Source organism: Mastigoproctus giganteus, chromosome 8 (assembly GCF_048544385.1).
Source record: "Mastigoproctus giganteus isolate SK-2022 chromosome 8, ASM4854438v1, whole genome shotgun sequence".
In the NCBI taxonomy this organism is placed as follows: domain Eukaryota; kingdom Metazoa; phylum Arthropoda; class Arachnida; order Uropygi; family Thelyphonidae; genus Mastigoproctus; species Mastigoproctus giganteus.
This window is the reverse complement of record NC_143582.1, coordinates 136,077,090-136,093,390: the sequence shown is the minus strand read 5'-3', so window position 1 is coordinate 136,093,390 and position 16,301 is coordinate 136,077,090. Positions and strand designations below refer to the sequence as shown.

The window sequence follows — 16,301 nt, the reverse complement described above, 5'->3', positions numbered from 1 at the left end:
AAATTTTTAAAGAAACAGGTTCTGTCAATGATAAACCACGATCTGGAACCTGGCCACAGATCATGGTTTATTAACTCATTATTAATAAGGCAGGTTATATGGAAATGAGTTATTTGGAAATGCTGCAGAATTACTTTATTCCTGAACTATCGTTTAGGACTTATAGGTCATAGTGTTTCAGCAAGATAGTGCACCCTGTCACTTTGCTCTCAGTGTTGGGCAGTTTCTGAATGAAAAATTTCCTAACAAATGGATTAGAAGAGGTGGACTGATCTCTTGGCCACTACGTTCAACAGATTTGAGCCCATTCGATTTTTTTCTATGGGGAAATGTTAAGACTTGTTTATTCAACAAAACTTCACTCTTTAGACGATCTTTGGACTAGGATAACTAACGGGATTTCAGTATTACTGAAAATCAACTGCAAATCGTATCTCAGTTTGTATACGTAATGACGGTGGACACGTTGAGAATTAACAATCCCAAGAATAAATGTATGTAAAACTGTAATAAATTCTTTCCCTTACTCTTTTTACAGTTGCTTTTATCATATATATATAGAACGGAATTATGAAAATTTAAAACTGCAGAAGGACTTTATAAACACCCTGTATTTATGTAAAAATAAGAACGAAGTCGAGTTGTTTTAAATATAAAACTGAATTTTCTTTTCAGAAAACCCAGTATTCATAAATATATACGCACAGAGAAATATTTGGTGAAACAGGCATATAGGGGTCCGCAAACTTTTTTGATTTTTGAAAGGGTCTGTAAATCTCAGTAGTTTGGGAACCACTGGTATAAGGCAATGGTCAGGTCACACTTTGAGTACTGCATACAGGTCTGGAGGCCTCATTTTAGGAAGGATGTAGAGTTGCTTGAGCATGTATAGAGAAGAGCAACAAGATTGGTGAGGGAAATGAATGGGTAGCCTTACCAAGAAAGGCTTAAGTTCTGCAAATTGTAGCATCTGGAGACTAGGCATCTGCGAGGTGATCTGATTGAGGTATATCAGGCACCGAATAGGTTGAGCAGGTCTCAGTTCTGATGGGATTCTTCCTCAGATTACGAATTTGAGGGGGCATAAATTCAAATTGAGGAAAGACAGTTGTAGATAGATGTGTGGAAATTTGCCTTTAGCCAGCGGGTAATTGATTGCTGGAACAAGCTTCCATCTGTAGTTGTGGAAGTTGATAGCTTAAATAAATTCAAGGAGCAAGGAGTAACTGGACAAATGTTTAGAGGGAATGGATGTGTGAAATGTTTTTTTTTTTTTTTTTTTGCTGATGCTACATAAGCTTGCTTTCTTGCATCACATGCCTCTTCTATTACATGTCTTGTTTTTTCCCCCCCTGGATGGCTAGATAATCTCACTCAATCTCATCTGTTTGATTTGTTTGTGCTGCAAGTCATGTGGTCTTTTTTGCACAGGTTTCAACTTACTGGTGAAACCTGTGTGATTACTTAGGTTTCAAGCCCCATTACAGAAAGAAAGAAAGAATGGTGCTAGTCAGTGATCAAGTGGTAATGGTGGTGGTGGTGGGGGGGGGGGAGCCACACACTAAATGGCATTATGTTACTAGCAGATAGCAGTACAATTCTAGTGGTCAGCAGCAATGCTATAAGTGGAACACGAGATAAGATCCAGTACTTCTTTAGAAAAAAGAGTTCTCTAGACTTCTCTAAAAAGAATATAAGTGGCCTTTCAAATCACTCAGTCACTATCATTTGGGACTTCTTAAATCCAAACCAAACCGGTTTCACACTACATTCATCTTGATTGGTGATGTTCTTGGTATGCTGCTGCATTTGGGTACAATTATTTGTTGAAAATCCTTTGCTACCATCTGTATCATTTAGTCACATGTTGATGTGATATTACATCAAAAATTTTAATTTAGCAATAAATTTCTGTTGCTTTACACACAGAAAGTGAATAATTCTGTGAAGTTTCTCTCAAGATCTAGCTTTGGTCTTGTCTGATCAGCATGTTAAATTGACACTGCAGACAATTCAAGTCTATGAATAATAACTGTGAATATACATCAATGAGCCAAAACATTATGACCACCTAATATGATGTTAGTCCTCCACATGCAGCCAAAACAGCTTGTACCCAGCAAGGCATGGATGCTACAAGATTTCTAAATGTGTCTTGTAGTATCTGGTACCAATACATAACCAGCAGATCTTTTAACTCCTGTAAGGTCAGTGGTTGAGATGCCACAGATCGGAGTTTGCTGTTCCAACACATACCACAGATGCTTGATGGGACTGATGTCTAGGGAATTTGAAGGCTAGGGCAATACCTGGTAATCTTCCTCATGCTCCACGAACCAGTCTCGAACAATCTGGGCAGTGTGGCATGGCACATTATCCTGCTGAAAGATGGCACTGCCAGAGGGGAAGACCGCTGCCCCGAAAGGGTGTACCTGGTCAGCAATGACATTTAGGTAAGTGGTAGACATCAGAGTGCTCCCCGGCACGTGGATGACTGGACCCAGGGTATCCCAGCAGAACATCACCACCGGCATTTTTTCGTCCCACGGTGCATCCAGGCGCCATCACTTCCCAAGGTAAACAAAGCACACATACCTGGCTATCCACATGGTGCAAAAGGAAACATGATTCATCAGACCAGACTACCTTCTTCCAATCACTCAAGGTCCAGTTTCGATGCTCGTGTGCCCATTGTAGGCACTGTCGCCAGTGAACTATGGTTAGCATGGGCACTGAGCGGCCTGCAGCTACACAGCCCCATTTTCAGTAGGGTTTGATGTATTGTGTGTTTTGACACATTACTCCCATCACCAGAATTCCAATCAACAGCGAGTTGTGCCATAGTCACCCTTCTGTTGCCACATACATCCGGGAGAGCCTTTGCTCACCTCGAGCATCAATGAGCTGTGGTCGTCCAACACCTTGCTGGCGGTTCATGGGTTTGCCCACAGAGTAACACTGATTATTATTATCATTACTAGCCATATAGTGCAAGGAAACCTGAGGCTTATGCTGCACCAGCCAAAAAAAAAAAAATTTCCGAGTTACCCAGAGAGAGAGAAGTAGAAGGGAATCACCAAGAAACAGAAGAATGGTGATATCCAGCTCGGGACCCTGGGTGTGCCATTACAACAGATGCGAGTCCCTGGGGTTTAACGGAGCTCAGTATCAGACTGATGTTTTTTATACAGTGTCCCTACCTGCGCATGTGCCGTAGTTCACCTGCAGCTGCTTCGATTTGCATAACGACTTTCTGGTCTAATGTTTTGGCTCATTGGTGTATGTCAAAGTGACAATAAAAATGTAGCTAAGCTTAAATATTCATTTTTGGCCTTTTGCAAAAATGCAATTCTTTTGCTTGTTTTCAATTAACTCTTTGTTCATAAAAAAAAAAAATTTTTTTTCCTCACAAAATAAATTCATAGTATTTCAACTTAAGCAAAGTATATCAGCTGAAATTCATGTTCATACAACAGTAAAATAGTCAGAATCGGAACTATATGATAGTGCAGAATGTTACCCTTGCAAAAGAATGTTCTTTTGCAAGGGTAAGCTTAGGTCCTGAACATAATGTCATATTTTTTTTTCTGTATATGTGGAAGTTTGATGTCAAATGGTATCAAGTTAATTAATTAAAACTTACCAATTCATCTACTTCCTCGTAGGGGTCAACAAATACCGTGGCTTTTATCAGTATTATATCCTCCTACAAATAGTTGGAAAAAAGTATACATAGTTGGCTAATACAAGACAAAATGGAAATGTTTACAATTATAATAGCACTCCCAACAACAACTTGCTTAAAGGTTTTTTTTTTTTTTTTTTTTTTGCTTGAGTATGCTAAGAAAGTAAAGAAGAAAAATTATTTTCAATAAAATATTGTGATAGTAAAAGTAATGCCAATGACAAAAGTAAAAGTTGTCTCTAAATAAGCTGATGAGACAGCCTTAGAGTAGCCTATCATGCAAAAGGGATGGTGACTGTCAAATGCTATATTTTTATGCAGTGGAATGCTAGTTTTGAATTATAACAGTAACAAAGAATAATTTATATTACCTACACAGTGAACAATGCAAATACATTCACCAAATGAATATGCATACTGAATATTCATTTGGTGAATATATTTGACTGATGTGACCAATGTAAGCAGAATTCAGCAGTAGCAACCACAGGCAAGTACCATGCTTTAAAAGGCTTTTGAAATGAAAACTCAGTGCCAGAAATATCACACTGCCACTGATAGAGGCTTTTCTTGTAAATCCCCAATACACGTGCAAGGATGCCAGATAGTTGTGGACTACCTGAACTTCGTTGCAGACTAAGTGAGTCTATTATATTTTGGCCTGTTGATTAACTTCAGTCAACCTGAAAATTCACATTGTCTTTCAGTCTGAGATGTTTCATATTCAGTTAACTATATTTAAGGCATGTCTTCTGTTGAGTCTGTCTTGATAGTACAGAAGCATCCAAGATTCTTTTGCTATGAAAAAAATGAGAGTATTTTGGGAATTTTCCAGTCTTCAGGGTGAATTTCACCCTGAAGGCTGGAGTAGCAGGTGGTTTTCTTGTGTGTTTCAGGCAGCGGTGAGCCATATTTTTTGTAGGATATTGTGCTGCCGTCCTTCCCTGGATGAGTGTTAATCCCTATTAATCTATTCAGGAATTTATTAATTTTCATTTGGTAGCCTGAATTTCATTTAATTTTTGCATGTATGTAGGCAGAAGCAGCACTGCTTGTTGCACTTTGAAACAATTCCTTTAATACAGGAACACTCCGACTTACGTATTACTCAACTTACGGAAATTCAACTTTATGTAAGTTTTTGTTGGCCGGTGCAAACTTAAAAAAATCTTAAAAGGCTTTTGATTACAGTTGGAATAAATGGAGAAATAAATGGAGGTATTGTGAAAGTACCGTAGAAATAAATGGAGGTATCGTGAAAATATTGTAATGTAAACCCAATAACACATTTTTTTTTTTTTTTTTGTAATTGTTCCAAGTCCTTTAAAATTGAAAATTTTGCTATATTACTAAGCTGTTTATCTCTCTAAAAGGTCATATTTATAATGGAAATTGCACTACACTTTTATCATATGTTCCTGTTATAAGAATCAATTTTGAACGCCTTTATGATATTTTTCTAAAGCACGTTTCTGGAGGTCATGACCATAAAACAATAAAAACAATTTGCACTTTCTCATTTATTGGGCTTTCCTGTTAGTGCATCAAATTATAAATGGGTAGTAAACTCGATCTTATTGCATTTGTGATAATACCAATAACTGCAATTGTGTGGGTTTTTACGTTATTATGGTGAAATGTGTTCCCCCTTCAATGAAATCTTCAATCATATAAAAAAACAAATCTTCAGAAACTTCTCTTCATTCCTATTTACATATTACAATGATGAAGGGAAAGCAACCAACGAAAAGTGCAAGTGGTGATAGTGCCAGGAAATGAAACAAAATTGATTTAGAAATGAAGATGAAAATGATTAAGAAGTACAAAGCAGGATAAAGTTTGTCATCTATTGCAAGGGAATTAGATCTCACTGTTTCAACAGTGAATACTATTTTAAAGGAGAGTGTGCATATAAAAGAACATGTCAAAGGATCAATGCACTTAAGATCAATGGTGATCACAAAACAGCATTCAGGTGCTACATCAAAGATGGAACAGCTGTTAATAATATGGATGGAAAATCAGATTCAGAAGTGAGTGCCTCTGAGTCTAATGACCATTCAAGCAAAAGCAACAAGTATTTATAAAGATATTAAGGATAAGTAGGGTGAACCCCAACCCAAGTTCATGGCAAACAACGGGTGGTTTAATAGGTTCAAGAATCGTGCTGTTTCCACAACGTTAAAGTATGCGGTAAAGTTGCCAGTACCGATTCTGCAGCTGCAGAGAAATTTTGTGATTTGCAGGCAGCAATAGTGAAAGAAGAAAATGCTGATGAAGCTCAAGATGAACCAAATGAGGAGCCAAGTCGTTTCATCACCAGAGAGATGGCAGTGGCATTTCGTGAAATTGCATCGGCAATGGCGAGGTTTGAGAAAATGGATCCTGACAGTGAACAATTCTTAAAAGTTAACTGAGGGGTGAATGATATGCTTGCTTGCTACAAAGACATCTACAATGAAAAGAAAAAAGCCACCGTCCAGTTATCCATTAATATGTTCTATCATAAGGTTGATTGCTGAGGGTTGATGACCCTCCTATGTGTGAGTCTTGTGGCACAATTTTATCAATTAGACACATTTTAATTGATTGTCCAGATTTCAGTAATATCCATTTTACTGCTTTTAATCATCTGCCTGAGCCTTATACACTCAGTCAGATTTTATCTGACAATGACCATGTATCTGCTATTTTTAGCTTTTTGAAATCAGTAAACCATTTTACTCATATTTAAAATATCTACTTTGTTATTGTTACTTGATTATTGATATTTGTTTTTTACCGTTTATACTTGTTTTTTTATACTTTGACTTGGTGACCTAATTCTTTAGGCCACTGAAAAAAAAAAATTTTTATTTTATAATGACCAGGTTTTGGTGCATTATAGCCTTAGTTGCTAATGCACCAATAAAACCCAACAACAAACAAACAAACAAACAAACAATCATAAGGTTGAGCGGCTAACCCCTTCTAAAACTCCGCAGCAGCATACTTATCAGCTGAAGACTTTGATTCTGGTAATGATGCTCGAGAGATAAAATTTTCTGATGTTATGCCTGCCTCCTCTCTTTTTTTTATAATTTTATGATTTTGAATTTTTTTAAAATTGCACGCTTTTGTAATTTTTCCCCCACATGAGATAATCAACTGAATAAATACAATAAATAATTCTATTTACATGTTTGTCGAATGTTTCTTTTTCCATTCAATCAATTCAGCGAGCACAGTTGTGAGTGCTGCACGAGCATGAGGGAAATTCCAACTTACGTAGCATCCCGCAGATTGCAACCCTTATGTAAGTCAGGAAGTTCATGTATTGTACAACAGTGTTTTGTTTTGTAAATAATTATTATTTAAGTAATTGGAAGTTAAATTTTTGGATCTAAAACTCATTGAACATTTATGATAAAGGTGAAAAGCCTGCAAAATGTATACAGGACATCTTGCATAAATGAAGGACAGACCATACCGAAAGCAATATTTCTTCACTCTGTATACAAAGCAGCTTAGAAGAACATAATGTTAAAATATGTACTTAAGGATGAATTTAATGTGAGAATAAGTAGATGTGATGGATTTGTAAAGATTGCCAAACTAAGAATAAGTAAAGGAAAGTAGGAAGAATAATAAGAAAAGAAGAACGTTTAAAGAAGGTGAGAAATTAATACACTTGAAAAACATATATAAATAAAACTGAATTGCAGACAGTAATTAAGAAAGAATAAATTAGAAATAATTTAGCATTAGCAAAGGCACATGATGCAAGGAAGCAAGCTTATATAGCATCAGCCAAAAAAAAAACCCTTATTTCACCCATCCACTCACTCCAAATGCTTGTCAAGTTCTGCCTTGAATCTAATTAAGCTATCAACTACAATGACAGATGGAAGTTTGTTCCACCAGTCAACAAACCCTCTGGCTAAAGGCAAACTTCCGCACATTTATCCTACAACCGTCTTTCCTCAATTTGAATTTATGTCCTCTCAGGCGATTATTCTTAGCAAGAGGAAGAATCCCATCCGCAGTGAGCATGCTCAAACCATTCAAGGCTTTATACACCTCAATCAGATCACCTCGCAGGTGCCTAGTCTCCAGACACTGTAATTTACAAAACTTAATCCTTTATTCGTTAGAGCAACCCTTTATTACATTTACTAATCTTGTTGCCCTTCTCTGTACGCGTTCCAACAGCTCTACATCCTCCTTAAAATGAGGCCTCCAGACCTGTATACAGTACTCAAGGTGTGGCCTAACCATTGCCTCATACAAGGGGATAATCAGCTCCTTATCCCTGCTAGAAAATTCCTGTATATCATTGACAAGACACCATGAACTAATCTTGCAGATTGTCTGCACTGCTCAGAAAACTTCATATCTGCCTGCGCAGTTATCCCCAGGTCCTTTTCATTCTCTACCACTGTCAGTGTGGTACCACAGAGTTGATACGTTACTCTGGGATTACTGCTTCCCATATGTAGTACTTTACATTTGTCAATGTTAAACTTCCCGGGACTCGAACAAAATACAATTTAGCATCTATCGAAAACCCACAAACACCGGTATGCTTCTACATTATAATAGCTACCACCCATTCACCTACAAAAGATCGATTATCTTTAATCAATTTCTAAATGCCTATAAATATTCAACGACGGATTCTGCTTTGGACTCAGAAATACAAATATTAACTAGCAGATTCTTAAACAGGGGTTATCCCATTAACACAATAAATCGAATTAGGGTACAAGCTAAGGATAGGATACAAAATACTACACCAATCAACAATAGAAATATCAAAAAATACTTTATTTCTGTCCCATATGTTGAACAGTGGCACAAACAGCTTAACAGATTCTTTAAAGATACCGAATTTAAAATTATAGCTAGGCCCATACGGAAGTTACACACTATACTGAACAATCGCTCGGTTCTTTCCGCGTTCGCAACACAAATCAATGATCTAGTATACAACATTTCTTGCGGTGATTGCGACTCGTCTTACCAGGGTTCGACCCGGTTTTCTCTTAATATCCGTGTTAATCAACACGAAGCCTCTGTTCGTGCTTCTCGTTCAGCAGCGTCAGAATTAGCCTTTCATGCCATTAACGAAAAACATACTTTTTTATTTAACGAGGCCAAAATACTTAATGTTCAACGTAATTATACGCGACTATTAATTGCAGAAACCGTTGAAATTAAATTACATGAGAATTCTGTTAATGTTCGGCGGCCATATTTGATCTCCGATGCGTGGACCTTTACGCGCATGCGCGAAGACATATAATCACTATTTAAGTTGCAGGTTTAGCCTGATTCGGTAATTTTCGTTCCTGTGATCATGACAGTCGGTCGAAAAGCATTGTCAGCTTCAGGAAGGAAAATCGTTTTGAATATTTTCGTTAGATTCTTTTAATTGCGTTAATTTGAATTTTAATTGTTTTAAATTGATTTTGAATTGTGTTAAATTGATTATTTAATTATTTATATTTTACTTTAATGTTCCGGTAAGTTGTCGATTTTTTCCGTTTTAATTTCTGGAGGGTATCATACGGAAGTGTTCCACGTACTATATTGAGGTTAACTCCTCTTATTTATTTACTAATATTATTATCAACGTAGAACATATTGAGTTATTACAGCTCTGATTCATACTATCTAATTATTTTAAAACTCTTATTGACTATTTCATTCACTTCCTGTCTCTCCAGTAGTATACAATCGATACACACAATTATGGGAGATTTTTTGAATGGCTTGGTACAAAATTACATTAAATCTACACTAAAGTACTCGGCCCAAAATTACCATATTTCTTTCCTAAAATATTGCCTTCAAAACAACATCGTTCCGAAGTTTGCCAGGGTGAATTTAAATCAAAAAATTTCAGGCATAAAACAACTAACACTGGCGACATCACGTAATATTGTTAAGCTTGCCTTAAAATCTAGATATTCGAATAAACAAAAATACCTTTCCCAGGTTAGGAAGCTTCGCGATAAAGTAAAAAATTATCTACACCCGAATGATTGGTCTGTATTGAAGACCTCCATAGATTTGCGACGGGAAGCACAAGCCTCAGAAATAAAAAACAGACACGTTAATAAGTTGCAAACATTATCGAATAGTTCAAGACACGTTTATGCGAATTCTAACACATTGTCGCGAGCCTGCGACCAAGTTCACACGAGTTGGGTGACATCCCCCCCACAGACACATAACGCACTACCTCAGAATATGTCGGCTAGTTCACGAACACCCCCTCACCCAGTATCCAACGAACCGACATATCAACAGGTTACAAATCTTTCCTCGTGTACACTATCGCAGGACCAGATTTCACTTTTATCCAAAGGATTAAATTATAATTTACCACCTCGAAAGCTGCCAAAAAAACAATGCGTAATTGATATTGAATTTGGACTTCGTAGCGTTCCACAAAAAGATGTATTTATTCAACAAGTTAACCAAGTAGTGAATAACATAAAAGAAACGCGACTTCCTAAATTGAATACACATGAAAGTTCAGCTTTACGAGAACTTCAAGAAAATAAGGACATTATTATACAGAGGGCTGATAAAGGAGATACAGTGGTAATACTAGATAAACATGATTATATTAATAAGTTAGATTCAGTTGTGTCTGATACCTCCACTTATCGTGAAGTGGACCAGGCACTGTTTACCAATTTGGTAAATCAATACAATAAAACGTTAACCACATATCGTAAAAACGACTACATTACTATGGTTCAGTTGAAGGAATTGAAGTCCAGAACATACAATATTCCTGCACTTTTCGGTCAGGTAAAATTACACAAGCCTGGATTTCCGATTCGACCTATTGTTTCCTACAGGAACTCGGCATTTTCAACCTTAGCCACACATGTATATAACATTATAAAACCTTTTAGACAGGTTATACAATTTGGGATTAAGAATTACGATACATTATTTAATAATCTGAAAGACTGTAGACTCGGCGACAATGACAATTTATTCTCATTAGCTGTTACCTCATTATATACGAATGTAAACGTTGAATACACATTAGATATTATTTGGGATATGTTAAATAAAAACTCGACACCGATTAATTATACGAAGCTGCCTATTAAGGAAATTTTTCACTTAATTAAACTGTTAGTTGAAGCTAACTACATCACCTTTCGAGACAAGGTGTACAAACAAATTTTTGGATTACCAATGGGTTTGAGCCTGAGTGGCTTAATGTCAGAGATCTATCTCTCAACGATTGAACAGATACATTTGACACCTTTTCGTCCCCGTATCACATACTATGGGAGGTATTTGGACGATGTTCTAGTTATTACCGATAGTACTACTATCCAAGACATTTTACATTCGTTTAATAATATTCATTCTAGACTCAAATTTACATTGGAAAGGGAAGATACGGATACAAAGTCATTAAACTTTCTAAATTTCACGCTTACCCGGGACTCGAACAAAATACAATTTAGCATCTATCGAAAACCCACAAACACCGGTATGCTTCTACATTATAATAGCTACCACCCGTTCACCTACAAAAGATCGATTATCTTTAATCAATTTCTAAATGCCTATAAATATTCAACGACGGATTCTGCTTTGGACTCAGAAATACAAATATTAACTAGCAGATTCTTAAACAGGGGTTATCCCATTAACACAATAAATCGAATTAGGGTACAAGCTAAGGATAGGATACAAAATACTACACCAATCAACAATAGAAATATCAAAAAATACTTTATTTCTGTCCCATATGTTGAACAGTGGCACAAACAGCTTAACAGATTCTTTAAAGATACCGAATTTAAAATTATAGCTAGGCCCATACGGAAGTTACACACTATACTGAACAATCGCTCGGTTCTTTCCGCGTTCGCAACACAAATCAATGATCTAGTATACAACATTTCTTGCGGTGATTGCGACTCGTCTTACCAGGGTTCGACCCGGTTTTCTCTTAATATCCGTGTTAATCAACACGAAGCCTCTGTTCGTGCTTCTCGTTCAGCAGCGTCAGAATTAGCCTTTCATGCCATTAACGAAAAACATACTTTTTTATTTAACGAGGCCAAAATACTTAATGTTCAACGTAATTATACGCGACTATTAATTGCAGAAACCGTTGAAATTAAATTACATGAGAATTCTGTTAATGTTCTCCGATGCGTGGACCTTTACGCGCATGCGCGAAGACATATAATCACTATTTAAGTTGCAGGTTTAGCCTGATTCGGTAATTTTCGTTCCTGTGATCACGACAGTCGGTCGAAAAGCATTGTCAGCTTCAGGAAGGAAAATCGTTTTGAATATTTTCGTTAGATTCTTTTAATTGCGTTAATTTGAATTTTAATTGTTTTAAATTGATTTTGAATTGTGTTAAATTGATTATTTAATTATTTATATTTTACTTTAATGTTCCGGTAAGTTGTCGATTTTTTCCGTTTTAATTTCTGGAGGGTATCATACGGAAGTGTTCCACGTACTATATTGAGGTTAACTCCTCTTATTTATTTACTAATATTATTATCAACGTAGAACATATTGAGTTATTACAGCTCTGATTCATACTATCTAGTTAAACTTCATAGATAATATCCTTATATCATAATTTAAAGATAATATCCTTATATCATAGAGAACTATTTAAATTTGTTGTTCAACTGAGGCCAAAAATATTTAGGGAAGCATAAAAGATACTGTGAATAATACCAGGAATAATTAGTAAGATAACTTATCATAGCCAATATCTTCAGAACTACAACCATCAATCTATCTTGGACAACATGGTGTTTTGAACATCCTGAGTGTCTAAATAGGTAAGGGAAAACTAGCAAAGGCTAGTAGTCCTAATGATATGTAAATGATAATAAATTTTTAGATTGATTAATTAAATACAATGATTAATTAAGGTATCTGAATGTATGCCATACAATTGTGCATTTGTATTGTTGATAGATGGTGGAAAGAAAGAAAAGTCAAGATATGGCAAGAAAAGGCAAAGAATGAATGGACAACATGGTGTTTTAAAAAAATGGACAACAGGGTGTTTTGAACATCCTGAGTGTCTAAATAGGTAAGGGAAAACTAGCAAAGGCTAGTAGTCCTAATGATATGTAAATGATAATAAATTTTTAGATTGATTAATTAAATACAATGATTAATTAAGGTATCTGAATGTATGCCATACAATTGTGCATTTGTATTGTTGGTAGATGGTGGAAAGAAAGAAAAGTCAAGATATGGCAAGAAAAGGCAAAGAATGAAGTTATAGCAGACTCTGCAAAAATAAAAATATCATGATAGTAGGTAGGAACCACTACTAATAAAGATAAGTACTTAAGTATGCTGGATATAAGATCCCACCTCTAAACAGGTCTTGGCAATGAATTAAATAAGAAAAAATGAAGGCAGTTAATCATGACCAAGTTAATGTTAATCATGTATAGGTATAAGGTATAAGAGATAATTTTGGGATTAAAAAGGGTTAAAAGACAGTGGGGAAAAAAGAAGTATAGAAACAGTGTCAAAGTGCCCTTGAAGTTATTCTAAAATTCAGAAAAGGAAGGAAATTGAGACAGTACACAGAAAAAGAGAAGACAATAGTAGGGAACTGGAAAGCTGTTCCCTAATACAATTTGTTAAATAAGCCAATAAATTTATATGCCAGCAAATAAGTTTAATACCAAATATCAATAAGGGAAAAACGTAAAAGGAGCCAGATGTTTAATAATTAAGTTAACAAGAACTAAGTAGAAAGCTGCAATATCCATATATAATTTCAAAAAGTTACAATTACATATATTGAATAAGAGCATGAGAAATAGTGAGAAGTTAAGTAGCATGTTAAAAATAAAAAATTAAAAATAAGCAAATTGCATTTGATATATGAAAGGAAGAAAAACAAAAGACCATAATTTAATACTCAAAACCATGAAAACAACAATATATAGAATCAAAAGTTTATAAGAAATAAAACTAAGTAATTAAACATTACTATAATCAATAAGCCTTAATGAATGTTACAATTAGAAATATAGAATTAAAGAAAATTTAAAAAGATGACAAAAGTGCATTTGTTATAAGAAAGTAAGAGAAAATGATAAAAGACTAAATAAATCCAGTGAAAACCCATTTTATAACAGAATATTATCAGGTGACTAGAAAATTGGAATATGTTTAGGTCATACAATTATCAGTTGATAAACCATAATATGCAAGCAAGATAAATATATAAAGAATAAACAAAAACCTTGCCTAGCAGAAGGAATAATCATAGAAGAATAGGGATTATGATGGAATTGATTCGACACGATTTTGTTCTTTTTTCCTTCTCGACATTCATTATTCCACCAAACTTTTGAATCAACCCATAAATTTTCAGAGGACATGAGAATAATTTTTCCACTGTTTATAATATTATTTCAGTTACATACGACATACAGCTTCTGCACCTATATCATATTATTACATAATTGGAACCTGATAATTGGAAATTGACTGCTACCACAAATCCATCATTCTGTAATGGATTTGTGGTAGCAGTCCATTGCCAGCTGGTGATACAGAATTGGCAAGCACATAGATAGGTAAATTCTTGTGATATTACCAAAAGTGAAATGATGAAGAGAATCTACCATCTTGAATATTTTTGCAGTATGGTATAATCTTATTCTTTGTCTTTTCTAAGAGACAGAAAACCTTGGTTTTCTGCCTCTCCCCTCAATGTTGAGAGAGAGAGAACGAGTGCATGGCGAGACAAGGCAAAGAATGAGGTAAGAGCACACTGCAGATACCAACAATACAAATATACAGTTGTATTGCATACATTCAGGTACCTTACCTAATAATTCTATTTATTTAATCAGCTTAATCATTTACATAGCATTGGGACTACTCTCCACACTACTACTAATAGTCTTGTACAAATAGTATCAGTAGTAGATTTAACAATTTTTGGATTTACTGGATGACTTTTCTATAACATGTTAGAGAGAGCAATACCCTTGATCTGATTATCAGCAGTGATTCTTCATGCATTAAGAATCTGCAGATAAAGAAACCACACACTAGGTGGCAGTGATCAGTGTATTGATGTAGAATTCACCTGAAGATGCAACTATCATCAAGGGTAAAAGGGAAGGATTTTTTTGCTTTCATAAAAGAGACTAGAGGGGTCTCAGACAGCTTTAAAATTCTATACAGTGGGAAATAACTAATAATGTTACCAACAACAAATTCTGACACCAATAACAAATTTCATACCAAGAAATACAGTTCAAGACTTGGATATCAGATGAATTGTTGAGACATGTGACAGAGAATAAAAATGCTTGTTTGTTATTTGGTTTTTAGGAGCATTAGCAACTAAGGCCATATTGCTCTGGGATATGTGGTGGTCATTCCCTGACCTTTCCGCATCCTCCATATTTGGTGGTAATGGGCTCGAACCCCGGTCTAATCAAGAAGCGTGTGCTACACACTGCTGCTCCTTCCCACCTGGCTACAGAGGCACTGAGAATAAAAATACATGGGCTGCATATAAATTATCAGGTGCTACAGAAGCCTATGGTAAATATAAACTAGTCTAGCTACATTAATGTTTTAGCATGGATTTTTTAAGGCATTATCTTGCCTGACCAATCTTATTGGATACTATGATGCAGCAACAAAGGAACTGGAAGCAAAAATTAATTTTGATATTGTGTACTTGGATTTCAGGAAAGCTTTTGATACTGTTGCACATAACAGACTGCTGTACAAATCGCAGCAGTGTGAATTAAAGGCAAGTTATTGCTATGGATAATGGGATGGTTGAGTGGGAGAAGACAAAGTTGTTATTAAGGACACTGCTCTTCTTGGACTAATGTTATCAGTTGCACCCCACAGGGTTCGGTGCTGGACCAGTGGTTTTCTGTATTTATTAATTATACTGATGAAGGTATATCAGACTTAATGTCTAAGTTTTCAGATGATATGAAAGCTGCCGGGTGGTTAATGACAGTAATGATGGTATGCTACTGCAACGAGATGTAGAAAAATTGGGCGGTTGGGCTGATAAATGGCAATTAAGGTTTAAAACTTAAAAATGCAAAATACTGCATATGGGTAACAGTAATCCGAAATTAATTAACAGTTGTGTGGTACTATATGCAGGGTAGTGGAAAATGAAAAAGATCTGGGGGTAAGTGTGCAGTCAGATATGAAATTATCTGAGAAGTGCAGAAAGGCTGTCAGGGCAACACATGAGGTTTTGTGCATGATATACAGATGTTTAATGTTTTGAATGAATTGAGCAAGCTCAATGCTAATGATGATTCTTTCTCTTGCTCAGACTATGCAGATGAGTGGGCATAAATTCAAATTGAGGAAGAATGGTTGCAGAACAGATGAGCAGAATTTGCCTTTAGCCAATGGGTTGTTGATTGCTGGAACAAACTTCCGTCATGTTTTGGAAGTGGATAGCTGGAATAAATTCTAGGAAGAACTAGGCAAACTATTGGAGGGGATGGATAGGTGAAAAGGCTTTTTTTTTTTTTTTTTTTTTGGCTGGTGCTGTGTAAGCTTGCTTTCTTGCATCATTTGCCACGACTAATACTAATAC

At 35.6% G+C, this 16,301-nt stretch overlaps 1 protein-coding gene across 1 annotated transcript in view; it reads right to left on the bottom strand.

Annotated features, from left to right (window-relative positions):
• LOC150081840 (RING-type E3 ubiquitin-protein ligase PPIL2) overlaps positions 1-16,301 on the bottom strand; it is a 353,530-nt gene that overhangs the window by 55,819 nt on the left and 281,410 nt on the right. Inside the window, exon 14 of the mRNA XM_090379747.1 lies at positions 3,644-3,706. Within this exon, the coding sequence (XP_090235873.1) occupies positions 3,644-3,706 (63 nt within the window). The remainder of the gene's footprint in view (positions 1-3,643; positions 3,707-16,301) is intronic.